This window comes from Paralichthys olivaceus, chromosome 4 (genome assembly GCF_024713975.1).
Source record: "Paralichthys olivaceus isolate ysfri-2021 chromosome 4, ASM2471397v2, whole genome shotgun sequence".
NCBI classification, from domain to species: domain Eukaryota; kingdom Metazoa; phylum Chordata; class Actinopteri; order Pleuronectiformes; family Paralichthyidae; genus Paralichthys; species Paralichthys olivaceus.
In genome coordinates, this window is record NC_091096.1 from 960,001 (window position 1) to 987,276 (window position 27,276).

Here is a 27,276-nt window from a genome sequence, read left to right on the forward strand (position 1 = left end):
TTTCTTCTTTTCAAATCAAAAATATTATTTAAAAATGTTTTAATTTAAAAGTGAATTTACCCACAAATCCTCAAGATGCAGGAAACAGAATTTATCTGATGTTGAATCTTTTTCTCTTTTTTCTTTTTGTTCATCGTGTGTTTGGTAAAAATGAATTTTGTGTTTGTGACCAAAAGAAAAAAACATCTTCATCAGTGAAACGTCTCTTTTTTAAAAACAGACGATTTTCTTCTGTACATAAAAAACGATGGGATTTTAAATTCGAACGTGAAATAATTTGACTTTGTGAAAAACAAACGTGATCAAGAAGCAGATTTAGGTAAATTCACTTCCTGTTCAACTTGTCACAATAAAAATGATTATTAATGAGGAAACAGATTTTTTTTTACAAACTAAACTTTCAAAATAAAAAGTAAATCAACAGAATTTCAATTTATTTATTAAAGTTTAAACAAAAAAACCAAATTAATTTCTGCAGCAACATCTTTCCTCAATAACGTGAATCTGAACAGAAACTGAATCCTGCTCAAATCTGATGAAGATGAAGATGATGGTGATGATGATGATGATGGTGATGATTATGATGATGATGATGATGATGAAGATGAAGATGAAGATAATCATTTCCTCTGTAAAATGACAGAATGAAAACGTGTCAAACAGAAAACTGATGAATTCACGTGTTTGCATGATTTCTCCGACTCGTCCCTTTTTTTTAAACGAACGACAAAATGAGATGAAGAAGCAGAAAGTCGTGTTCAGAGGAAATAAAGCTGAGCTCCAGTTTGGATTCTTCTCAGAGACTCGCTGTGATTTTATTCTTTCCTCAGCTTCGTCTTTTGTTTTCTTTGTTTCACACTCAACAGTTTTTATTTTGACATCGCACAGAACGTTTTAAATCAGCGAACAGGAACTTTCTGTGTCTCGATCGTTGTAGACGTTTATTTTGGAAGAAAACAAAAACAATCTTATGGATAGTTCCGCCTCATTTTCGGTCACTTTTTTGTAAAAGTTTTTTCGTGACAGAGATCGTGGATAAAAAACGTACGTAGACTCCGGCTCTGGAACGTGAAGCTCCGGTTCTCCTGGTGTGTGTGACGTCGCTGATCAGCAACAGAAGTTCAACGTTTGACGACTTTTAAAAAAGTTCACGAGGAACGAAGTGACGACAAACGTTTTATCGTCTTTAGGAGAAAAGTTTGAGTTTGATCGATTGTATTTGACGAAATCTTTTTATAAACTCACACAGCGACCAACAGCTGCCTCTACTTACTGCTAATAACACACACACACACACACACACACACACACACACACACACACACACTCTGCCTTGACCTCAGCTCCGTCTACAAACACAAACTGGACTTTCCACTTTCTGATTTCAGATTATTCCTGCGAGGATTCGACAAATTCACCAAAACAAACACAGTCGCAGTTTTCAGACATCAATCATCGATGTTTTTCTATCGTGGGAACCGGATCCAAACCCAGAGGCCGAACAACCTGAAGTCTCAGGACTCTCTCTCTCTCTCTCGGCTCTGTTTATTTTTTATCTGAATGAAATTACACGTAATGAGATTGTGGAAGTTGTCGTTTGGATCCGTGAGGGAGAAAAGAGAGAAACTGAGAAACGAAGCTGAGGAGGAACAATGATCTGAACTCAACTCAACAAGAAGAGAGAATAATGAAGAATATTTCTATTTCACAACACACAGATTTATTTCTCTGGAGCCGAAGTTGTTTCTCTTGTTTTTATATACAGTCTATGGTTTTAACCGATTTAGATTTTCAGTTTTAATTCTCCTCCAAAGTTTTAATTGTTGCAAATCTGAACCAAGTTTGAAGATGATTCGAAATTCGAGGAAATAAAACAGAGGTTGCACGTTCAAAACCAATTAGACACGTGTGTGTGTGTGTGTGTGTGTGTGTGTGTGTGTGTGTGTGTGTGTGTGTGTGTGTGTGTGTGTGTGTGTGTGTGTGTGTGTGTGTGTGTGTCTCACTAACAGTGACCCCCAGTGGCCGGTGGCTTTATGTCCTCAGGTCGTTCATTGCTCTTGAACGCGACATCTGAAAAATGCTTTGAGTTAATTTCTCGACTTTGATCCAAAGACTCGACTCACAGATCAGCTGATCAGATCTCGGTGCTCGAAGGTCAAAGGTCACGCTGACGTCACAAAACTAATATTTTGTGTTGTGAACAAAACGTCTCCGGGGAAACATTTTACATTTAGAATAAACATCGGCTTTGATTCATCTGTTTTATTTCTGTTCTTTAAATCACATTTTATTTATCGTCTACTTGTTAATTAAGTTTGACAAGTTTGTTTTCTGTTTTCAATTTGTGTGTTTACATGTTTTTATGTGTTTACATGTTTGTTGTGTTTACATGTTTTTGTATGTTTACGTGTTTTTGTATGTTTACGTGTTATTTGTTTGTTTACATGTTTTTTGTGTTTACATGTTATTTGTTTGTTTACATGTTGTTTGTATGTTTACATGTTATTTGTTTGTTTACGTGTTTTTGTGTGTTTACATGTTTTTGTGTTTTAACATGTTTCTGTGTGTTTACATGTTATTTGTATGTTTACATGTTATTTGTATGTTTACATGTTATTTGTGTGTTAACATGTTATTTGTGTGTTTACATGTTTTTTTGTGTTTACATGTTATTTGTGTGTTAACATGTTTTTTATGTGTTTACATGTTTTTTGTGTGTTTACATGTTGTTTGTATGTTTACATGTTTTTTTGTGTTAACATGTTATTTGTGTTTTAACATGTTTTTTGTGTGTTTACATGTTTTTTGTGTGTTTACATGTTTTTTTGTGTGTTAACATGTTTTTTGTATGTTAACATGTTATTTGTGTGTTTACAACATGACAGAAGAACGTCACACTTTCATCTTGTCGTCCTCACAGGTGAGTAGTAAAGTGTTTTTTCTTCTCTTCCTCCTCCTCCTCTCTCGTTATCTTCCTCCTCCTCTCTCGTTATCTTCCTCCTCCTCCTCCTCCTCCAGATGAAACATCTGTTTCCCATCGGCACTGAGCAGCCACATGTCAAAACATCTGTGTTAACATGTTGTTGTACATGTGATAACACGTGTCATGTGTCCACCTCGCTGCTTCTTCTCTCACTTTACATTTTCACCTGAAACAATTTGTTTCTTTATAAATTTTTACTTTTAACTATAATATTTTTAATGTTTCATTTTTTAAACTTTGTTTAATTTGTACATTTGTTTCTGAGCTGGTGGAAAATAAAGTTTATTTACTCACCTACTGAATCTGACAAAATGAGAACGTTAACATTTTATACATCAAGTACACGTTGACGAAGTGTAAATATATATACGACATGTACATGTGTGTTATTACTGTTATTAACAAATAAGGAGGTGAAATAATAACAATACAAATATGAATATTTAAAATATGGTCGTACAGATTTATCATATTTACAGTCACAGCTTTGAATCAGTTTATTTTTTTACGTTAAAAAAAAGGTTTAGTGCTTTTTCTGATAAAAAATAAAAAATTCTCAGTGTAGAAATGAATCAGTTTTAATTCTACTTTAAAAGCAATAAACTACAATATTTTAACTTTTACAAAAAAATAAAACAATGAAGAGAAAATGAGAAATGATTTGTTCATGTGTAAATATAGAATCTGTCTTCGTTCTTCAATCACTTTATTAAAACAGAAGAATCACAGTTCTCAGATTTTAATAAAATATTTTATTCCACATCAACACTCGTCTCTGCTCCGACGATAAAAATAATAAATTAAGTCTCACAGTGTTTCTAAGTCAGAGCTGAAGCTGCAGCGCCACCTGCTGTCAGATAAACACCTTTCATCAACGTCTCCAACAAACAGGAGGAAAAGTACAAACATCACAAACAGTTCACGCTCTTCACAGAATCAACACATTTGTTTCCGGCTCAAGTTTCAAGTTTCAGTTCACGAACACAGAATCGACTTTTCATCCACGAAACAAACGGACGAAACAAATCCTCAGTTTTTACTTTGACTTCTTTCATTTTCAGTTTAATAGATTTACAGAATATGAATCAGCTTCAATCAAGTTCTGATCATTTCATAACTGCTGAAGTCATTTGAACAAAAAGTGACACAAACTGTTCGTGGATTCAAAAGTTTTGCTTTTATTCTTCCTCACATTCGTTTGAATTCTTCTGTGAATCTATTAATTGGAAATTATTTTCATAATACTTCACTTTCACTTTCCCAAACTGTTTCAATGTCGACATTAAGACTCAACTGATGATTTTTTTATTAATCCAAATTTCTAATGAAATAAAACTGAAAAAACTTCTGTTTCAATTTCTTATTTTGTTAAATATCATGAAAAATGATAAAAGTGCAAATAAGTCAAGTTCATGTAAATATAAAAAAATCAGTAAATGTAACAGTGAATGTAAAAATGTGAAAACACATTAATCATAAAGTAAAAAATCAGCTTCAGCTCATGAACAGAAAAATATAAAGAAACTAAGAATCTGAGCCGTTTGTTTCACGTCACGAAACTTTCACAGATTCAAACTCTTCTTTATTTCTCCGTCAGGTTCGACTCATGAAACCGACAGAATGTTATAAAACTCATCTGATTAATATTTACAACAGAATGTAATAAATATTTATCAGATGAGTTTTTCAATGTTTCAGTTAAATAAACAAAAGAGTAAAAAGAAGAAAAAACTTAATCTCAAAGAAACATGAAGAACTGAAAAAGAAAAATTATTCTTAAGAAATAAGTTTTATTTTATTTTATTCAACTGAAATGAGTTAAAAGAAAAACTGTAAAAAATAAATATTTTAATCTTAATTGTATTTGTTCAACTCATTTTATAGAAGTAAAGTTTGTTTTAAACAACATTCTGTCAGTTTCAATGTTGTTTACTGGAAAACATTCGCTCATTAACATATTTCAACTCGATTCGTTTCCACACAAACACAAAGAAAATAAGAGATTTGATAAATAGTCGTTTTGAAATAAGTTCTTTGTTCATCAGAGACTGTGATTCTGGAAACGTCCGACTCGAGAGACTGAACTGGAGAAAGTTGATTCATGTCTTCAGACGTGAATAAATTCAAACCTGTTGAAAAACATCAGATGAGTAAATAAAAGTAAAAACAGAAACATTAAACTGAGGATCACGAATCTACACAATCACTTTTCTTTAAATGTTGATGGAAACTCATAATTATTGATTCATAATTTCCAGATGAATTTATTTTGCTCTCCGGTGAATTCACGTTGACTCTGTTTGTATTTGATCTTTTTCAGATTTCAGAGAAGCGTTTCCTGCGCGGAGGTGAAGTCTGAGTCCTGCTGGTCAGGTGGTTTACCTGCGGCCTCAGACGTGTCTCTGATTGGACGCTCCAGCGGGGGTCAGAGGTTCCCCGTGTCCCTCATGGCGTCCTGTATCTGTCTGTTGAGCTCAGCGATGATTCTGTCTTCGTGGGTGTAGACGCCCGTCCTCAGCAGAGTGTCTCTCTCCTCCAGCAGCCGGCTCAGGTGCTCGTCGGCGCTCTCGTTGAGGCCGGGGCCCGACAGGGAGGAGGCGGGGCCTAATCTTTCCTCCTGCTGCTTTAACCTGGAAGTGAAAATAAAACGAAATATTTACTGAAACGATCGTTTCCAGTTTGTGTTCACACAAAACAAAAGGGTTCATCTTCTGTGAGCAAAGACAAGAAACCAGCTGGAATCACGAGCGGCTCGAAGTGAACGACCTGTTGAGCTCGTTCCTCATGTCGTCCATCTCCTGTCTGTCCTGTCGGACCACCGCCTTCTCCTCCGTTGCTAGGTAACGCTGCCTCATGGCCTCCAGCTCCGCCTGCTGCTTCTTCAGACGCGTCATGGCGTTTTCCTGCTCGCGCTAAACAAACACGAACATTTTTAATTCAAGTGACTTAAATCACATTTAACAGAGCAGGTCTCATCTTCATCATCATCATCATCTTCATCATCTTCATCAATAACATGTTTGGTTTGTTGAACATCAGGAAAAGTGAAAAATCCTCAAACTGGAGAAACTGGAACATTTAAAAATGAATAACTGGTTAATGGGCGGAGCTGAATCAGAACAGACTTCCATGTTGTGTGAGATTGTTCTCGAGTTTTTTATCTTAAAATCAAACTCTCGACATCGTCTGAGCTGAAAAATATCTGAAAACAAAAGTCTGACCTCGTGTGAGCGTTCAGACGCCGAGCAGCTGTTTCTTCTTTCTAATTACAGACTGAGAGAAGTTCGGTGATAAATTTGTCTCGTTTCACATTTTCATAAAAACCTCCCTGAGAAAAATGCTCCGGGACGTGAAGAGAATTCACACAGAGACCAAGAGCAACAACGAGAACAGAAAGAAAACTTCATAAAAACGTCTAAAAGTCATATTTCTCTCAGCTGCTCGGACCTCCAGCTCCCAAAATTACCCATAATACCACACAGGGCTCGGTCGACTGGCTTACAGCTGCACGTCAATAAATCAAAGACATCAAAGGATCAGAAAACAAAATTATACTCCCGGAAAATGAAATATAAATCAAAAGATTCTGAATTAAAAGCTGCAGGTTAAAGAACCTGCTCCTACAAGAAGAGAGACGCCTGTGTATATATATATATACATATATATATATATATATATACACACACTGATCGTCTTCATATAGACAATAAACAGTGATTAATACACAAACATTCTTACACATATACTTAAATCTATAACGCAGCAGAGTGATCGACATCATCAGCCGTAAAAAAGAAAAGAAAACAGAGTGAGATGATGTGAAACTGTCTGAGTCCTGAGACTGAACAGAACGACTGCTCAATGATTCTGGACGCAAAACTAACATTTTCACATCGCACACGCACACACACGCACACACACACACACACACACATACACACACACACACACACACACAGGAAAGCTTCTATTTTCACATGCACCTCGTAACAGAAAAAAACACGTGAAAACGCACACAATCTCTCATGAACACATCAGTCATTCAGACTCACACACACAGACACACACACTGTGTTGACACAGGCTCTGCTCTCTGTGGACCATTAGCCGTCTGTGTTTCAGGCCGTTTTAAGGCTAATTACAAGAAAAACAAACAGGCCAAACATTTTCTCTAGTGCCGGCTGCCAAGGACAATCTGAGGCCGAGTCCTGAAACAATTAGAGGACGAGGTGATACTGAGGCCTCGGTGGTGAGGAGGTAAAATAGAAGAGCTACTAAACTCTGTCCCGTAGCTGATGTTTTACACTCAGGAATCTCCCAGCAGCCTCAGCTGACACGCCACAGAGGAGCGGCTGAGTACCGGTCCCGTTGAAAAGCTGCAAACACAACAAGTTTGTTTTTCTTCATCTCTTCTCTTTAGAGAAACGAGACGTGACTCCAACACATTTAAAATACAGAGATCCTCATTCAGGAGAATTCAAATGAAACGTTGAGACTATAGTTGAAATGTTGAACGCTCTTCATGATCCAACTCTCAGACTCTTCTTCTTCCAGCAAAAAGATTCCATGAGGAATTTAAAAAGAGTCAGATCTGGATTAGATTCAATAAAACTGTTTTGAACCTCGAGTGGTTTGGAGTCACGTTTGAACAGAGCCAAGACAAATCTGTTGGAATCTGTTGGGGTCAAATTTGTCGATCACACTGTTCTGTCATCTGCGGCTCGCGGGACCGTTGATGAGTCTTCACATGACGAGTCTGAGCGTTCACATAAACGTGGGTCAGGAGGAAGTCGGCCGATCGACCCGACCACTGGAAACACGTTCAAATAAACTCATCGTTATTTAGTTAACATGCCATCGCCGCAAGTGTCCTGAGGGGCCGCGGAAAGTTCTGCGCTTGTTTAAATATTTTTCAAAGGGTGGAAAAATAAATGACGATGTTCTTTTTAACAGATCGCACCAGAAACTTGATATCTGCTTCATGCCGCTCCGAGCGGAGGCACAGAAAGATGACGAGCACCCTCATCCCTCCTTCAGAGCTCCAACTCAAACAACCAGACGGTGGTAAACTGTGGACAAGCTGTGAGCTGCAGAGGGACCGTCCACCCCGAGAGGAAGTCCACACGATGGACGGAGGTTTGAAACAGTCGGGGGCTGATTTCTGGGATGGATGACCAGCCAATGACTTCTCCTCCCCCGGGTTCCCCTCGTTCTTTCCTCCATTACTCGTCTCTTCTTTCAGAGGTCAGCAGCTCAGAGCAGCCGGGGGAGGACGGCTCAAACAAACACTTTCATGCCGCTGCTCACATGTGGACACACTTTTCTCAGCTCAGATGTAGTTTTCTGAGCAGCTCGCAGCCTGTGGGAGTTCAGGGGGAGTTTTCTGCTGCCGCCGTACGAGGTTTTTTGGGGATGTGATGGATAAAACATGAAGGGAAATGAGGCAGACTGGAACTCACATTAGAAACGAGAGAGAAACGAGTCTCCGCAGCAGCTGAAATCACAGATATTATGAAAGTATGTTTGAAATGTCTGTTTTCTGTAAAGAGCTGACAGACTGACGCTGAGGTCGCTGCTCACCTGAACGTTTTCAAGAGCACTTTTCTGCTTTGACGTGCTGAAGGTCAGTCACTGTTTCCAAAGTCAAGTTCAGACCAAGTTCAAATGACACAATCCTTCAGATTTCAAAAAGTCCACGAGCATTGTTCAGGTTTTCAGATGTTTTGATGTGGTAATAGTTTGCTCACTTCTATCGCTAACAGAAACAGCTGAAGAGGTTAAAGGTCGTGGGTCTGGACGTCTTCTGCCTGTTCGTTAAACAAAGTTCTGTTGTAATTGATTTAAGTTTCATTCTTACAGAAGGAAAATGAAGTACTGAAGTGCTACTACTGAAAAAGTGAAATCGAGTACAGTTACAATAAAATCATAAAGTCGATGTTGAGATAAGAGATATTTCAGCTTCATGTTTGTACAGTGGGAGGAAGAGAAAACCCGTCATCCATCTTTATTTACAGTTCACAGTCTGAACAGTCAAACTTCCACTAGAACGTAAAGTTGACTGACGTCAGATTCATCAATATGAAGTTTGTGTTGGAGACAGTTTCCCACTGAAGGAAAGTTATTTGATTTTCACATCTTATTTGAACGTGAGCTACATCTGTTCGTCCCTCCTGGTTTATTGATGTTGTTTTTCAGTCTAGTTGGACAAAAAACCATCTAATGCAACGACCGTCTGGAACCTTCGAGAAAACATATTCATGTCAAGTGCAACACTCGACCTCAGTGACCCTCCCCGTCTGGAACAAACAGCCGTCATTACTGAGGCTCACTGATATTCCAGGAATGAGCAGTGGGAACCGTCAGCGACTCCGCAGAGACCAGTAAAACTAAAATTCCCTCAGACGACACGTTGCATCTGTTGTTTGACACAAAGTTTTATACAAACACACTCGGTATCATGAGACGATGGTTTTCGTCTGAACCGCCCCCGAGGGAACCGAGCCCGAGGCTTAGTGAACTGGTCCGAACACAAAGTAACTGAGCAATAAAGCTGGGAGTCAAACTCATCACTACTTCAGAATAAACTAACAGTGAAGGTTTGCTCAAATTCTCAACGTGAAGTCAGATCAAGTGAATTTCTTTATATTCTAATGATCGACAGGTGGAGACTTGTCTGGACAGAGTTTCCCACAGAATTCATTCAATCAAACAGAAGAACATTGATGCCACTTGCAGACACAACTGCAGCTGAAACTATGAGGTCTGTAACAACTTTCTGGACGAACCTGCAGACACACATACGATGAGAAAACAGTTTGTTCATGATAAAACCGTGACAAATCAGAATACGCTGAGTCGTCAAGTCTGTTTTGAGGCCCTTGTTACTGTCGGCTTCACAGATGTAAATACATAAGTTCTGTGATCCTTTCAATAAAACACTTTATTTCTCGGTCTCACCACCACCATCCTCATTTAGCTGCTGCTTTAATCTTTGTTCCAATATTTTTGTCCTGAAAAGACAAACCTAAGCTCCTTGTCCCAATATTTTGAATTTAAAAACTCTCTGATCTAATACCTCACTGCTGCCTGGATATTAATTCTTGCTCTGCGTCTGTGGCCCCCCGCGCCTCCTGGGTTGAAAAGCACATTATTCCTCGGACAAGAATTTTTATGATCCGACTTGAGCTAAACAGCACGCCATGCGAAGCGCTGAGAGGAGAGAATGAATAGGCGAGGAGAGGCCGAGAAAAACCAAACAAGCCCCGGCTTTAAAAACCGCCGAGGACCAAGACGGATGGTCGTGTAAACACAGGCCTGATATTTTATAAAAAGCGAGAGTGTGACGTCTGAATGGTTAGCGCCTGGCTAGCTTATTGCTCAACGCAATCCCAGGGATGATTAATAGGCGAGGGGTGACACTCAGCGCCAAACCCCCTTAGAGCCGCATAAATCACACCATGTTTTCTTTACAATGATGTGGCACTTAGTGAGGAGGGAGGAGGAGGGGTGAGACGGAGAGATAGATCAGGAGGAAAGAAAAGAAAGGATAGAATGGAGGAAGTGACACAGGAGTGAAAAGAAAGTAAATGAAAAAGCATAAAATAATAGAGTGAGAGACAATTAAAGACAGAAAGAGGTTTATGAAAAGAAAACAAAAGACGGAAGAGAGGAGAAATGAAATGTGAATGTTAAAATGATGATGAGATCAAGAGAAAAGGAGGTAAAGAAAGAGACAGAGAGAGAGAGAGACAGAGAGAGAGACAGAGGAGGAAAAATGTCCGCCCTGTTTTCCAGCTGGTTAATGTCAGTAACAGTTATTAGTTTGTCAGATAAAGTCTGTGTGTGTTTACATTAGTCATAGGCCGACTAAAGCCCCACTTAGTGCCCTGTGAGTGTGTGTATGTACACACACACACACACACACACACACACACACACACACACACACACACACACACACACACACACACACACACACACACACACACACACACACACACACACACACGATATAATCTCATGGGACCAAACTATCGTCATTAAAATCTCTGTGGTTTGATCCATAAGAAGAATCAACATCTGAGCAGTGGAGGACGGAGACGAGTCGCTCTGACGTGTTCGATGTTTACATCATTCAAACAGTAAATAAAAATGGACGACCAGTCTCCAGAAATGAAGCTAAGATATCTCTGATACAGGCGCTGCCATCTTGTGCCAAACACGTCATCTAGAGTCCCGTGGGACGGGATATGGAACGAGGTAGCAACAGTGCTCGACCAATCCTGAGTCGGCCTCAGCTGTCAATCATATCTCTTATAAACAATTTAGGCTCCAGGTTGATTTTACACAACTTCTTCGTTATTAGTTTAGAGTATTTCCTGTTGTACCGCCCCCTCTCGTCTTCACACATCCATCTCAGACGCTGTTCTTGGGTTCTATGGCTCCCACAGTCACTGTGATAATCAGCTGACTGATGGTGGCGGAGCTGAGCTCAGTTTCCTCCGCTCGCTGCGTGTCTTTAAACAGAGCTGCTAAATGTCCTAACACTGTCAGCTCGTCTCCAGCAGCAGATTAAAAACCTTCATCGTCCCGACGCAGAAAAACTATGATCATCCGCAGTGAAATACGAGAACTGACGCGACAGACGAGCCTCAGCTTGTGGATTTGTTTTTATGTCGACAGAGTCGTCGTGTTTCTGAACGTTTGGATTTTTTGTTCATGTCTCAGTCATTTTTCTGCAGCTCATGAACGTTTAAACCGTCCATCAGAGATTCTCCTGAGGAGAAACATCCTCTGTGATGGATTCAAGGAAACTCAGACATCAAACTTCCTTCTGTCTGTTTTCTTTATGACCGATCAATGACACACGACTGAATGAACAGGTTTTTTTAGTGGATTAACTTCAGATGAGAGTTTCCTACTTACTCACTAAATACTTTTTGTATGTAATTTAAAAGTTATATCTTTGCACTAACACAGTATTGAAGTCAACAGTACCTGTTTGAACCGGGCCAGTTCTTTTAAGGCGCGCCCCCACTGCTGCTTGTAGTGAAGCTTGGACTTGGTGGTGGACTCCAGCTTCCTCTCCAGTTCCACCTTAATTATCACACAAAAAAGATTGTTAATTAAATACAGAGACAATTTACGATGATGATGATGATGATGATTATTCTTCTTCTTCACTAAACTCATTGAAATCAACTTGTTAAAGTTAAATAAAATAATCGAGATCAAACTTCAAACTCCCAAGTGACTCCCATGGACCTATGGTGACTCCTGCCCCATACATGCCCCATCTTCAACGATCTACCACGTAGCCGGCCTGAAGGCATTTCAAATACATCATCTTCTATCCATGGAGCAAAAAACTGAAAAGATTATTTAAAAAAACAAACCAAAGAGTTTTGGGTGCACTATGCTTCCGTAAGAAAATAACTGGATTTACTGAATTTGAATAATGAATTTAACAGATTGTACTCAGACATAAATTAATTTCTCAGCTTGAGGTCCTCCTGACTGAACAATCTTCTATGTATCTGCATAACTAATTATCCTGGTAGTAACGACACGTGTCAATCACCTTCTCCAGCGTCAGCAGGTTGACCTCTGACTGCAGTCTGAACTCAGGCCTCATGTTCTGTTGTTCTCTGTAGAGATGAAATTCTTTCTCCAGCTGTTTGTACCGAGACTCAGCGTCTGAAATCTGCTCAACGCAAACAGACGAGTGGAAGAAGTTATTATTTCTGAATCCATTCTGAATCACAGAGCGGGTTCTGAGTCTCTGCCTCCACCTGCTGCAGCAGCCGTCCTCTCTCCTCCTCCATCAGTCGCACTTTGTCTCGCTCCAGCGCCACCCGGTGGTCAGAGTCCTGCTGCAGCCTCCGGCCTCTCTCCTGCAGCTCTCTCTGGGTCAGCTCGTGTTCAGCTCGCAGGTCCCTCTGCAGCCGCTGAGTCTGGACACACACAAAGACAAACTTTTAAAACACTGCACAAAATAAAACTCTCATGCAGACACGTCACCTCTCTACTGCTCTGTAGAGTAAACTGAGAGATGGACACTGACCTGGAGTTCAGCCTCCGCCAGCTGTTTCTCTCTTTTCTCCAAATCACACAGAGTTTTCTGGAGCTGCTCCTCCAGCAGATTAAACTCCACCTCCTACAGACGGACGGATGAAAAGACGAGAGAAGACAGACGTGTTGAGTCAGTACAGTCACTTCAGTCCGATGTGTGTGTCGGACGTTGTGTTGAGGCATCGACTCTCGTCACCTTCTTCTTGACCAGAGCTTCTCTCTCTCCGTCTCTCCTCCTCCACTCCTCTGCCAGCGCCTGCATGTGGCTCAGCTCCTTCTTCTTCAACTGAAAACATAGATTAACACTTTATTCACATTTAATGCAACAGAACATGAAAACATCAGCATGAAGGAGGAGAGCGAGTCAAACATCTGATAACTTCAGTCGCGTTTTGAGAGCTCCACGTAAAACTTTGTCTTCAGAGTCAGAACAATAAACTAAACTTTCAATAAACTTTCCCGTTGCAGAGTAGATGTGGTGAAATCATTTATTTTTTAATGAAAGAAATATATTCTTTAATGTAAATAAAAAGCTGCAGCACAAACAGACAATTTCTTTTACTGGTTTTTCCAACAAACAGAAAAAATTTAAGCAGAATAGAGAATTGAAAATAAATGTTAAAATAACTTCAAATAAGAATAAATCATTTTATTTGTCTATTTCCATAACTACATCTTAACTCTTAACTAGTCTGTTCTACTGTAAATGTACATGTTGTTGATAAGAAACCTGCCAGTGTGATTACAGATGTTTTTACCTGATCATCGAACAGATCCTCCTGCTCCTCCTTCCACAGCTCCAGCTCCAGGGCCGTGCGGTACTCCAGGGTGTCTCTGGGGGCCGCGGGGCCCAGTGGGGCGTTGGGCAGGCTGGGTGGTGCAGGTCTGGGTGGTGCAGGGTGGGGGGGTGGTAGTGTGGGGGCTTCAAGTTCAATCTGAGAGAACAGAGCAAAAACTTCTGAGCATGATTTTACAAACTTCTCATTTAACATCTAAATTTAAAAAATCCAGGAGAAGATATAAGATATAAGTTGTTCCACTCCAGTCCAGCATGTGGCGATAAAGCAGACAATAAACTATAGAACTGTGATGATGCCGTACATCAAACTGACACAAGGAAATAAATATTTACTTCCTGGATAAAAACCACAAATGAAAACAAAGATGGACGACACTGTTGACGCCGCTGACCCCTGCAGGGAACTCTGGGTAATAATTAGAGCTCAGACTTCATGTCGACATTCACACACAGTCGTGTCACCTGTGAAGAGTCGGACAGGATGACCTCTCTGGCTTTGACCAGTCCCAGGTCTTCCAGAGTCGCCACGTAGCTCAACTCTGCGACCTTCTCCGAGGGACTGAGGGGAGGAAACACTGACGTTAAACATGAACGACCACATTATCGTCCGTAACGGCCGGCGGTCGGTGTGTTTTGTTACCGGTGTGTTTTCACCACAGGGACTCGGTCCTGATGAGTTTGTCTCCAGCTCTGATCTCCTGTGGATGTCTGGAATCTGCTCCTCTCAGAGCTCAGCAGGTGGGACAGTTGGACGGAGGCTCGTCCCATCAGCTGGTCTCTGCTGGACGAGTCTTTGTGCCACAGCTCCACCACCAGAGGAACTCTACAGAACACACACACACACACAGTGTACCAGACTGCAGGACACGCATCAAAAACACAGTCCTGTAGCACCACCTGCTGGTCCTAAAGTGACCTTGCAAACAGTGAGGAGGTTTTCACTCGAGTTGAAGGTTCAGTGTGTAAGATTACGTGCGAGTGCGTTGAGGTAAAACTGTTCCTACCTGAGAAACGTGTCCTGCAGCTGCTGCGGTAAAGCAGCAAAGTCGAAGGCGCAGTAAGACTGAGGCAGCGACACCTCCATGTTCCTCAGCAGCTCCACAGGAGGGCTGGTCATTATGGGAGCTGCGCTGCCGAAGAACTGATACGAGTATCTGAAGTAAAACATGTTGACAACATGAGACGTCAAGTTTCAGGACTCGGTGGTTTGTTACTGGGACCAGTGACGTTTCATTACAGACTCTAAAAGACATTCGTGGACTAAGATGGTTTTTCTTTTTTTAATTCATTTTGTTAACAAAGAACTTTGTCCTCAGACAAAAACACAAAGTTGGACGTACCAACAATGTTTATTACGTATGCGTTCACGTGTCTTTACACTGAAACCTGTGAGTAAAAACATTATTAAAAACTGCGAGATGAAGATTCACGAGCTAAAAATTAGAACCTGATCTATTGACTGATCGTTTGATAAAATATTGGTCGATATGATCCTTTCAGACAAATAAGTGTTTATATTCCCTGATATGGAATGTACAACAAAGTTTATGATTAAACTGTAAAATATTGAGACTAAAAAAAAAAAACATCCTCAGAATCATTGACAATTATAATTTTTTAATCCACATCAGTCGGTTTGTAAAACAGTTCTTCACCTGAGCGTAGCAGCGATGGGGTGAATCAGGCTGAGGCCTCTCAGGCTCCGGAGGTCCAGAGAGAAGCAGAAGTGATGGGCGGAGGAGGGGATGGACACTTTAGGAGCAGAAATGCTGACAGACGATGCTCCGCCCTCGGCTGCGGCTGCGGCCCGACTCTGCAGCTGCACGGGAACATCTGCATCTGGACACGAGAACAAGCACAATGTCACCGGTCCTGTCTGTTGTGCAGGGTTTGACCTGTCTAACGTCTGGTTTGTAAAATGGAACGGACTGTTGAGCTTCACCTGTCGCTCTCGTCTGTTCTTTGCCTCGTTGAAGCTCCTCCAGGAGACTCTCCGCCTCGCTCTCTGTATGAGAGGAAGCAGGAGGAAGAGGAGGACCGGGGGGAGGAGAGTCGGGAGGTTTTCGCACTGGAGACGAGCATCGAGGTCTTTGTTCAACAGGAGGAACTGAGGGAGGAGGGAGGGACTTTGTCTGAGCTCCACTTCCTTCTTTATTTCCTAAAGACTGAAGGAAACAGATAAAATATTACGGAACTGTTTTTGTACCAACTGTGTGATTTTATTTGATGCTGCAAAAACTGAAACAAATGACGTAAGAAAATAAAACCAGAGGTTGACAAGGCAGAAACGTTGTACCTGTGGCGTTGCCTCCTCTCTCCTCAGAGTAACAGCCACCCCGACGGTCGGCTGCAGGTCGGCAGGAAGGGCAGGCAGCGTCTGTTTGATGCGTTTCGGAGGTTTGAGCACAAACGCTCCCTCCATCGTCGCTCCTTTGCTCTCGAGATCCACAGAAACTGCAGCCAGACCTGAGAGAGACACGTCGGTGCTGCCCAGAGAGTGATTCCCACAGCACAGGTGGATCTGAGGACGGACGAGGACATGACACATGATGAGACATGATGCATGAACAGGAACATGTGGTGAGGAGTAATCTGTCTCTGACTCTCACCTGTAAACTGGGCTGCTGGGACAGGAAGGTCTGAAGGATCTGTTTGCTGCTGCGGATGCGCACTGAGGCGCGCTCAGGCTCAAAGTCGGGGGTCAGCAGGTTGTGAAACGGCTCGCTGGTGATGTCGTTGCCCAGTAAAGAGTAGTAGAAGAAGAACTCTGACCCCCCTGCTGAAAGTTTCATGGTGCTGGGGATCAACTACAGGGAACAACACAACAGTCACATGAAGATGGTGGTTTATGTTAATGTTTTCAACCAATTCTTAGTTAAAGTTTAATGTTGTAAACTAAATGTAATTCAGCTTTTCTCAGGTGAAAGTGAAAATATGACAAGAGTCTGTTACGGTTTTCCTGCGATCGCTTCAAAAAGATTTCTGTGTCTCGTGTTTACCTGTTCCAATTTAGTGGCGAAGGCCACAGTGATGGACAGGACGAACATGTCGGTGCAGTGATCTGCAGGTCCGACCTGATGGTAACCCTGGTCTGAGATCAGTTCAGCCTCCAGTTTGTCTGGAAGCAGCTCAGCTGCTGCAGGAGAACCTGAAGCAGAACGAGTGGGAGGAGACAACATTTAAACAAACATTGATAAAAAGATAAAAATCAAACAATAAAAGTCAAAGTCTAAAGAATTAACACCAACAGGGACGAATTAAATAGAAAACTTTCTTGCAAATCCTGCAGCAAATTATTTTACAAGAACGTCTTTGACACTGACGCCATGTTTACAATTCAATGTAAACTGGCAGCATGAAGGATGAGGAGCCAACAAGGACTCAGTGTCAGTCGAGTTTCAGTGTCAACAGTCACTTAAATTGAATCATTCTCATTAATATCAGTTCTCTCAATATATCTGTCAAAAAAAACAAAAAAAAGATAGTAAAGATTGATCAACACCAAAACTGAAGTCTTCTCTGACCCACAACATTCCACAGAGTGTTGTGTTAATCATTAGTTTTTGTTCTAATGCTGCAAAAACTCAAACCGATGCAAGAACAGCACAAATAAACAGTATGGACCTTGTCGGGGCGGGGCCTTCCTGGCTTTGAACCTATCAGGAGAAGGCTCAGAGGACTTGGCGTCGTTCTCCAGCAGCGCGGCGAGGAGGAGCGCTGGCCTCTGTTTGGTGTATTTACTGCTCAGCAGTGGATACCAGCGAGGCTCCTGAGATACAAACACAAACTCATCTCTCATCGTATGTCACAACATCACAGCAGATCGACCTCTCGCAGACACAGAGGAGGAGACATTCACCTGTTTGACTTCCTGTACGGAGCGCAGGTCCAGGACGATGTAGCCGACACAATCTCTTTTCTTGCTGACGGAGTCAACAGTGAAACACTGAAGCTTGATGGGAGTTCTCTGAAGTCTGTGGGGGAAAGAAGTCAAAACATGAGGTTCATTGAATAGTGGAGGTTCGTCATAATGAATTGTGTCTGTTTGTAATGTAGTTATAAACTGCCGTGTGGTCGGTGCAGACCTGTGTTGGTGCAGCGTCCTGCGGTCCAGCTCCCAGGCCAGCTCGGTGCTGAACTGCGGCTGCTCTCTGTGCTCCACCGGGTCTGTGGCGAGCTGCTCTCCGTCAAAGTTCGCCTGAACCACGAGACTAAGACGAGGAGTCTTCGGGAAGTGACGACCTGAAGACAAGAGAGAAACCATCAGTGTGAATCACATCCCTCCACAGACAGGTGACAGTCTCAGGCGGCTGAATCGATCGTGAGTAAAACTGATAAAATGTTTGTTTTAAGAGTAAAAGGTCGTCGTCAACAACAACAACAACAACGACGACGACAACGACACGACAGCGACAAATGAGCGTCGGTTGGACTCCTGCTTCTCTCTGAGTCATTTCATTTGTGTGAACCAGGATCTGTTTCAGATCATATTCTTTATACATGTTAACAATCAACTCACGATCGTTCACACTGTAAATGAACTGTTGGTCCTGTCGGTCCGTGTGAAGCTGATGCCTCTCTGTGTGTGTTGTGTGTCGGTTCTCACCTTCCAGAATAGACACAACAATCAGAAGTTGTTCAGTCTTGGTCGCCATGACGTCATCAGGAAACGCCTGTTGATTCAATTTGAGTTTGAATTGAACCTGAATTTAATCCTGAAGTGATTTAAATTAACTGATTAAAACAAACCGACTGAGACTGTGAGAAACATTAAGAAACAAACTGAGACTGTGAGAAACATTAAGAAACAAACTGAGACTGTGAGAAACATTAAGAAACATTAAGAAACAAACTGAGACTTTGAGAAACATTAAGAAACAAACTGAGACTGTGAGAAACATTAAGAAACAAACTGAGACTGTGAGAAACATTAAGAAACAAACTGAGACTGTGAGAAACATTAAGAAACAAACTGAGACTGTGAGAAACAATAAGAAACATTAAGAAACAAACTGAGACTGTGAGAAACATTAAGAAACATTAGGAAACAATAAGAAACATTAGGAAACACACAGAAACACTGATACGCATGAACAAACAATAAGACACATTAAGAAACATGGATAATCATGAACAAACATGTTTAAACAGCAGGAACCATTAAAATCGCAGAGTCTCTGACCGTTGACGCAAACAGCCGCTCTGTTGTTGAGCTTTGGCGCCACCCATTTTGTTTTCAAAGCGGAAGTGATGAGAGTGACGGTGACGGGTTGAGCGCCCTCTGCAGGCTGGAGGTACGACTTCAATAATACTGAAGATACGGAATACTGTGATTTCTACTTCATCCACTGCTGCTGCTAGTACTTCTAGTATTAATACTACTGAAGCAACAACTACTTCTACCAAAACTGCTGCTGCTGAATAATAACAATAATAATAGACAGAAGAAATTGTTCTTAGTACTACACCACTATTGTGATAGTCACACTAATATTACTAATATTACTAATAGTAAGTGTAATCCTACTACTACTACTTGGCTACTATTTGTACTTCTACTACGAGTACTCTTACAGTACTACTACAGTGATATTCATACTAAAACTGCTACTTTTAAATAAGTGGTATTATTAATAATAATACTTTACTACTACTTCTAAATACTATTACTTCTAATTAAGTTGTATTTTATTAGAATTACTTAGCGCTGAGCATAATCCTACAACTACCAGACTACAGTTTCTATACTACTACTACAAATATTAACTTAGTAATAATATTAATTTCATTAATAATAGGTTATTTCCATAGCAAAAATAATAATAACAATAAGTATGTTTCACTACTAGTGCATTACTGTAGTGATGCTCATACTAATACAATGAATATTAATAATTATTCTTCTGCTACTGCTACAACAATAAAAACAGTAGTACTAATAGTAGTAGTAGTAGTCTTGTAGTCATTGTTGTAGTGTGCATAAAAAGTATTAAAGAAAAGACTAAGAAAAATGAAAACTTTTTGTGTCAGAGCCTGTCGGGGGTTGAAAGTTATACACAGAAGTACGTTCATCATGGTATTAAACATAGATTCAAAATTCAAAACAGAGCTGAATCTTTTAATACTGCATCTGATGAAGGACACGATATCTAGTATTGTGTTATAGATATGTTAAAGTGAATTATTACATGTTTTAAATTAATAAAGAGCACAGACAAAAGAACATATATATAAACATCCTTTAATCATGATTGCCAAACATATGAATTAAGGCATATACAGTATAAAAAAGCAACAGCAGGTTTGATATTTATACGGTTTGAGTGTGTTATTAAATGGATACACCAGGTGGATGAACTGAACTTACCAAGCAGCCTGTAGAAGACAACACTGTGTCTCGTGACAGCATTTTGTAAACAGAGTTCATAGCACTATATTCAAGTAATAGAATGATCACTGATACTATGCAGGTAAGGTGTTGTGTAAGTGAGGCAGAGCTGCTGAAAGACACGGGTTCACACATGCACTTTTATTATCAGCCGTGTTGAAGGAAATTCACTGTGTGCGTCCTCATGTTGCGTTTTTACAACATCTGGACGTTACTGTAAAGTTGTGAGGTCGTAGCAGTTTCCACATGATGTGAACGCAGCATCAGGACGTCCAGTTAAAGCAACACTGGACTGTGTCTCTGGGTTCGTGTCGGCGGTTGTGCAAAAATAAATAGAATCATTTTGTACGATGTGTCACTAACGATGCAAAGCGAGGAATATGTTTGTCCAAATATCTGGCGACAGATCAGCACCATTTTAGACGTCGACAATAAGCGTCTGTCGCCAACAAGCGTCTGTCGCCAACTCTCTGGTGCCCCCTAGAGGCGTCCTCCAGTAACACGTCCAGCACCAATGATCTCATTACAGGAGCCAGGTCTCCAGTGGTTAAAAACCAACAGCACCAGATTTCAGAATGTGGGTAAAATAAAAGATTGTCGTGTCTATCAGAGGCTCTGCACTGAGCTAGTTAGCTTGTAGAGGGCATGGGAGCAGAGGCAGGGCAAAGGATTGTGGGACTTTGGAGAAGACGGGGTCACGGACGGTATTTAGCCATTTTACTTGAAGCTCATTTCAGTTTGTGTTTTTCTTCTGCGTTCTCCACCTGTTTCTTATCTTTTAATCACGACGAGCAGTTTCCTCAATTCTGTCGTAACAAGTCAATCAGAGAACGTCAGTTTAGAATAGGTGCGTTTGAAATTTGTTCTCCAACTGAATTATTAAATATGAAAATGCTTTTATCACAATGGACCCTTTCACACCTTGTTGGGTTCAGACACCTTCAGACATTTCAGTTTAGACCGAACCCAAACATCAGGTGTGACAACTGACAACGCGTCTACAAACCAATCAGAGCCAAGTATAGGTAGACGACGCCCACGTAGGTGATGACGACGGGACGTACGTATGTCAGACAAAATTCTCTAGTTCCGAAATCACAAAGTGAAACTAAAACTAACAGATCAGATGAAATGAAACACATGAAGCTTGGTTCATGTTAAGTTTGAAAAGAAAGAAATAAAAACCGAGCCCTGCGGTCGGAGTGAAATCTCTCCCACATGCAGCTGCAGATGAAGTGAAGCTCCCTGACAGACCCGGCTGCTTCCTCTGCTCCGCCTGCTGCTCCCCTGCATGGCTGATGGAGATCAACATAGAGTACGATAAAGCATGTTAGTGCTCCGCCATGAATCTGTACAGAATATTTACACCGCTGGGTTCCTACATGGCACTGGGCAGGTCGATGTGAAGTTTACTCTCACATAAAGACAATACAATCAACATGGTTACGCTCAAGTACAGGTTAGTAATACAAATGTAGCGTCAGCACTATGGAGGGAGGAGGACCACTTCAATAATCATCATGAGAATAATAAGGAGAATAATAGACTTTTTAGCTTCCTACTGCTGTTTCCCAATAGAAGTTTTTAAAAACCATCAACACTATTGGGATAAATGAAGTCATCATCATTACATTCAGTCATATCATCGTCATAATACACTACGATAAATGTGCATTTCATAAAGAGCTGCGTGCGCTGCGCTCTGGGATGTTTTGTTTCGTACGCGTCGCCTGCATCCGTCCAAACTCTGCCAAACTGAAGCTTGAAAAGTTTGAGATTCAGGATTTATACAGGAAGTTCAACAAGGTCCACATCCTGTCCTGTCCATTCACCCGTCCATCCCTCTGTCCGTCCATCTGCTCCTGGGAGACGTGTTATAAAACAGGTGGTTGTCATTAGAAATGAAAGAGTTTTTTTTTCTTGTTCTCTGCCTCTCAGCGAGGCGAAGCTTATTCAACACCATGGAATTGATGTCTGATAAATCTGCCGTTCCTCATGTGAGACGTGGTCACATGGTCCTACTTCTTCCCTTCGGCCTCTGTGGAGACAAGGGGACAAAACGGAACTCAAAGCAAATCCTGCAGCGAGAGGACAACATCAAATACAAGACAATTGTTTCCACAGACTGAAAATAAAGATGTCTCCACTTCTTTCCATCGTACGAAGACAAGTTGAAGCATTTTGGACACGGGAGCTTTAGGAACATCTGGAGTCAGAGTCTGTGCTGCAGTGATCATGGAGCGAACCCGAGGTATCGAGGTGGCGCTGAAACACGAGCTCGACCAATCACCAGTCAATCTCAGCTGTCAATCACGACGCATCAGCCCGTCTCTGTGAGGGAACTTAGAGTTTCCTTCATCTACGTGTTTTTGCAGGTGGCATCATATAGCACATGTGCTAACATGGAGGAGGCGGGGTTTATGACCTGTACAGCAGCCACCCACCAGGGGGCGAACAAATACACACTAGAGCATCGACCATGAATAAAGATGGACGACATGACAGCTCACAAAAGTGAAGCCAAAGTGTCCAGATCTCCCCCTGGTGGCTGGCTGCAGTATAAGTCACAAACCTCCTCCATGTTACCTCGGACACTGCACGTCCTCCGACTCAAAATGATGTCATCACCACAAGATGGCAGCGTTCGTATCAGAGAGTGTCAAACATCGTTCTTTACAGTCTGACTCATCGTGGCGTCTCGTCCACGTCACCACAAACAGGATTTTGTAAAAAGAAAGAGAAAAGTTAAGATTTGTTGTTTCATCATAAAGAGATCAGTCATTTCTTCAGCCGTCAGGAGACACGAGAGAACTATCGCTGCTTCTGTTTGACTGTTCATCTTCTTCACTCCTCTTCTGCTCTGTGTTCCACCGTCAGCATCACTCCTGTTAATCTCCTCTCTTTCACACCAATTACCATTTATAGAGAAGTCTGTGCACCAGTACGTTCATCATCACATTATGTTGTTTCAGTGCTCGCCAGGTTCCCTCAGCATTATTTCACACCTCCAAACAAAGCCAGTGATATATCGCCTATGAAAATATATGGAAAACACGGCAGAGTGGAGAATGATCTACACGATGATAATTCCAGCAACAAGGCGGCGGCTGTTCGTCCCGAGAGGTTCAGATATTAGATTTATTTAGAAGACGAGACAATTCTCCGACTCATTTCTCTCTCGGTTTACATTTCATAAGACACAATTTAAGTCAGTTCACTTCACGAGACGAACAGTGAACAGTTCGTCCTGGAGTTTGGATCAAGGCTGAGATCACACCAGAGAAGAAGAAGCTGGAAAAGACGCCACAACGAGGTGAAAAACACGCAAGGGTTGTGTGTTTGTGTCACAGGCCGATCGTTCGGGGCTGTGCGTGTTAGCGAGCTGTGTTTTCTCTTAACCCGCTGTTAAATCTGACATTTAGAAAAGGCAGCTGTTTAATGAGCGTTCTTGCTCAATTTAACCAGTGACAGCAGCAACATTCTGAACTCAGCTCGGTTCAAGTGCGACAATGACGATTAAAGGAAGTCGTGTTCAGCGGAACAATAATGAACCTGGTAAGTTCTACATGTAACTTCATCATTACATCTAATTTAACGTGTTTAACATTGAGTGAAACTCCACCATCGCTCCTACACAGACTCTGAATGACCTCATCACCTGAAGATGACAGCGCTGAGGTGTTTTCATTTACAGTCGATGTTTGAGTGTAAACTTTACACACAGAAGAGTGTAAACTTTACACACAGCAGTTTTCACATCATTTCCCATCAGACTTCTACATATGACAGATTTTTCTTTGTTTCCTGTAACAAGTGTCAAAGTGGAAACCAGTGTTTGTGCAGAGTGAAGAAGAATCTGGGTTTTAAAGCTTCGTTTCAGGGGCACGTTCAAGATACAACTGTGTTTTCAGTTGCTGCTGAAACGTTATTGTTAATCTCTAAAATTCAGAAACTGTGCTGCTCTTCAAAATAGTGCAAGTAAAATAACAAATTGAGAGTGAACAGCGGATTCACTGCGTCACGGTGTTTTAAACCTACCGGTAGAGGAGTGTCCTGACACCTGCTGACTGGAGACCAGCGACCTGGAGCTCAACCCTTGAACACAAAGTGAGATTTTCATCATATCCTGAACAGATCGACTGAATCAAAGGTTGAGACTTAAACTATCAAGAGAACCCGAGCGGTTCACACCTGATGTTCTGGTTCAGACTGAACTAAAGGTCTGAACCTAACGATGTGTGAAAGAGCCTCGTCTCTTCTTTGTGTTTAACACTTTCTGATTTAAAGCAGCGGTGTGACGTGTTGGTGGCTCCACCGTGCAGTCGTACCTTGGTAGATGTCGTACTGCCCCGACATCAGGTTGTAGCTCATACCCAAGTGTGTGTGGTGGTGTGTGTGGAGGTGTCGGGCGAACGACACGTGGTTCCTCTCTCTCTCCGTCTCTCGCTCTCCCTCCGGGGAACCCTTCTCTCCAGGCTGTGGAAACACACACGCACACACACACACACACACACACACACACACACACACACACACCTCTTGTCGGTCACATTAACAGGATCTTAAGTTTACTGGACTTTAACTAAGGAGAAGTGTTTCTGTGTAAAGTTTTGATGAAGCTGCTGATAATAAAACGCAGCGGTGACTGAGATCCTCCTCCCTCCTCGACTTTATCACCAGAACTTAATTACATGTTTCCACTTAGACTGGATCTCTGGATGAAGCAGTTTAATGCGACAGAAGTTGTAAAACCTTGGTCGAGGCCTCTTATCATTATGAAGTGGTCGTGTGGCACAGCCGTGGAAGGAGAGGTAATAAATTACTTTTCCAAGAGTGGAACTTTCTGGTGAATTTTAGAGGATCATTAAATCACATCTCTAGTTTTCTGAAGTCAGCTGTTGTTGTATTTTCCTCCAGGCAGCCACACGCTCAGACACAAACACATCTCTAACATCTCCTCGTCTTTCCAACCTGACGTCTCCGTGTCAAACAGCGTCAGTGAGTTCAGTATAAAAAATAGGTGTTTGTGTCTATAGTCAATAATTTATCTCGTAAAAACAGGAGGAATTTACTATTATTGTCAAGTATATGGGAAACAACAGATGCCCTGAAAGAACACTTTTTTTCTTCTTCATATTTTCGGTCAAACACAGATTCTTTTTGGGGGATTTGCTTTAGTGTCACGGTTTTTTATTCACTTTTTTATCCCTGGTGTTTATTTTACGTGTTTAATATTATTGGCTTTTATTTTTCAGGGTTTTCAATTTCACACTTGTGTAATCTTTGTTTTTTACGTGTTGTTTTAATCCTGCTTCGGGCTGAGTGTTGTATGAAAGGAGCGATATTAATAAAGTTGAGCTGAGTTGAGTTTTAAAGGTATATTTATTGATTTGTCCTTTATGTGTTAACGTAGCAGAGATATGAGCGTGAGTGTGTCAGCCTCATATTATGATGTACGGTCTCTCCTGCCAGGAACTTAATAAAGCCATTACAAGATATTGTAAATGTCCTGAGTGTTAAATGGAACTGCAGCAGTTAAAGTGAGTGAAGCATTAGTGTCACTCTGTACAAGAGTGGATTTAAATCTTGATTCCTTCTCTACGTCAGACATCAGGTGTGTGTGTGATGCTGCGGTAAAGTGGAAGTCTCACAGCAGGAGATTTTCCGTGGTACTGGTGGCTCTGTTGCTGCAGCAGCTCCATGGCCGACGATGGGGTGGAGTCGCTGCTCTGCTTGCTGCTCACCGCCCCTCCTCTGCCGGGTGGAGTCACCTCCGACTCCTCCCTGCCGGCCGTCTTTCCGTACAGAGGGTAGTGGAAACCTGGTGCACACAGGACGACAAGGACATTTACCAAAACACCAACATCCATGAAAGTCTGCTGCACATATTGTATAAAATAACTGACAACAAAGGTTTGACTAATACACAACTTCTGTCTTTATATGGCACATTTAGAAAACCTTATATTATTTATATATAGTAGCTCTATTTTCATTTTTAATCATTTTTCCCTTCTGCTGCTGTGTCAATTTTGAATTTCTTCAAAAGGTAGATCTTATGTCATCAAATTTGAAATTGTGCACACAACACATGTATTCACTGTTACACTGCAGCCTATCATAAACTGTGTGTGTTTTACTGCATGACTTTATATTCGAATCCAATTGCCGTGTCTAGTTGTTCTTATATTGTATTTTATTCATTTATTGTAATTTGCTTTCTTGCTGTGAGTAAAATGAGAAGATTGAATCTGTTCAGTGTCGACAAACACAATAACCAACGATAACCAGCTGCTGTAATCGATTTACACATCTGCTCCTTGAGCGTGAGCCCAGACTCTTACCTGGGTAACTGTGGACCAGCGTTGGGGACACCCCTCTGTAGGAGCCCCCGCTGCTCTCGCACATCGCCAGGTAGGGCGGGTAGGAGGAGTGCTGGTACTGGATGTAGGGCTGCTGGGGGGTCATGGGAGGAGACACCGCTGCCCGGGCACTCTGAGACTCCTCAGAAAGCCCTCCTATTGGCTCCTGACCCGGATCGTCCAGCCCCTCCAGCCGGTCTGAGTCCTCCGAGTCGATGGCTGCTGGGAGATCGTGGGATCCATGGACCCTGGCTTTTTTAGTGTCCCCGCTTGGTCCTCTGTCTCCTCCCCCTGAGGTCATCTTGGCCCCGGCCGGCTCCACGGTAGCTCCCCATTCTTTGCCCCTGTCTGCTTCCCCCTCCTCTGCCTCCTCTCCGTGTTGCAGCTCTGAGTATTTGCTGTGAGCGAGGCGGTGAGCCCAGGCCGGTCCGTCTGAGGGCTAGATCGATGGGGACAAGTGTTGGTGCTAGTTGCAGTGTTTCCCCTATAATTCTTTGTTAACAGTGGTGGGTGGGAGTCGTTTTGAGGTCAGTTCAACTTCAGTCCATGTCTCTGTCCCAGTTTTTGTTTAAATATGGTCATTTGCAGAACTAATGGTAAATGCCTTTTCATAATAAGTCTAAATGTTAGCCCCGATTTAGGCTGATTCATTACTTTCATTTGTACATAGACT

General features: G+C 41.7%; 3 protein-coding genes and 1 long non-coding RNA gene across 11 annotated transcripts in view; 2 read left to right on the forward strand and 2 right to left on the reverse strand.

Moving 5' to 3' along the window:
* prdm6 (PR domain containing 6) overlaps positions 1-795 on the forward strand; it is a 47,124-nt gene extending 46,329 nt beyond the window's left edge. For all 3 annotated transcript variants that reach the window (XM_069523204.1, XM_069523205.1, XM_069523203.1), the window contains one exon: positions 1-795. This exon is cut by the window's left edge and continues 2,231 nt beyond it. The gene's annotated coding sequence lies outside the window, so the exon portion shown is untranslated.
* Positions 796-3,706: 2,911 nt separating this feature from the next.
* Positions 3,707-19,124, reverse strand: cep120 (centrosomal protein 120). Of its 3 annotated transcripts, none has more exons than XM_069523207.1 (22): positions 19,036-19,124; positions 18,460-18,526; positions 17,939-18,095; positions 17,713-17,827; positions 17,478-17,622; positions 16,853-17,001; positions 16,463-16,660; positions 16,150-16,374; positions 15,796-16,018; positions 15,509-15,692; positions 14,858-15,007; positions 14,494-14,676; positions 14,316-14,412; positions 13,813-13,989; positions 13,251-13,340; positions 13,047-13,139; positions 12,775-12,936; positions 12,564-12,686; positions 11,981-12,079; positions 5,750-5,895; positions 5,366-5,613; positions 3,707-5,112 (listed from the first exon to the last, which is right to left on the reverse strand). In XM_069523207.1, the coding sequence occupies exons 2-21, from the start codon at positions 18,506-18,508 to the stop codon at positions 5,409-5,411; spliced, it is 2,970 nt and encodes a 989-aa protein (XP_069379308.1). In that variant the 5' UTR covers positions 18,509-18,526; positions 19,036-19,124; the 3' UTR covers positions 3,707-5,112; positions 5,366-5,408. The 3 variants fall into 3 exon arrangements, with proteins under 3 accessions (XP_069379308.1, XP_069379307.1, XP_069379309.1); XM_069523206.1 differs by having other exon boundaries at positions 18,373-18,526; positions 19,036-19,100; XM_069523208.1 differs by having other exon boundaries at positions 18,993-19,056.
* LOC138407422 (uncharacterized) lies at positions 6,672-10,983 on the forward strand. 2 transcript variants are annotated; one of them, XR_011240830.1, is made up of 2 exons: positions 6,672-6,791; positions 7,937-10,983. It is a non-coding gene; the product is annotated as an uncharacterized lncRNA (long non-coding RNA). The 2 variants fall into 2 exon arrangements; XR_011240829.1 differs by lacking the exon at positions 6,672-6,791 and adding an exon at positions 7,031-7,374.
* Positions 19,125-20,078: 954 nt separating the features above from the next.
* Positions 20,079-27,276, reverse strand: part of znf608 (zinc finger protein 608) — a 41,470-nt gene continuing 34,272 nt past the window's right edge. For all 3 annotated transcript variants that reach the window (XM_069523270.1, XM_069523271.1, XM_069523269.1), the window contains 5 exons: positions 26,586-27,042; positions 25,893-26,062; positions 24,570-24,717; positions 24,280-24,336; positions 20,079-22,279 (listed from right to left, as the gene is read on the reverse strand). In XM_069523270.1, the coding sequence (XP_069379371.1) occupies positions 22,260-22,279; positions 24,280-24,336; positions 24,570-24,717; positions 25,893-26,062; positions 26,586-27,042 (852 nt within the window). In that variant the 3' untranslated portion in view covers positions 20,079-22,259. The remainder of the gene's footprint in view (positions 22,280-24,279; positions 24,337-24,569; positions 24,718-25,892; positions 26,063-26,585; positions 27,043-27,276) is intronic.

What these genes read in the sequence shown, in the direction of transcription:
- cep120 (XM_069523206.1), bottom strand. Translation starts at nt 18,508, where the DNA reads ATGGCGACCAAGACTGAACAACTTCTGATTGTTGTGTCTATTCTGGAA. An exon ending in AGGACGCTGCACCAACACAG is followed by an intron (nt 17,828 to 17,938) that starts GTCTGCACCGAC and finishes TTTCCCCCACAG; the next exon opens with ACTTCAGAGAACTCCCATCA. An exon ending in ATGAGGAACGAGCTCAACAG is followed by an intron (nt 5,614 to 5,749) that starts GTCGTTCACTTC and finishes TTTCACTTCCAG; the next exon opens with GTTAAAGCAGCAGGAGGAAA.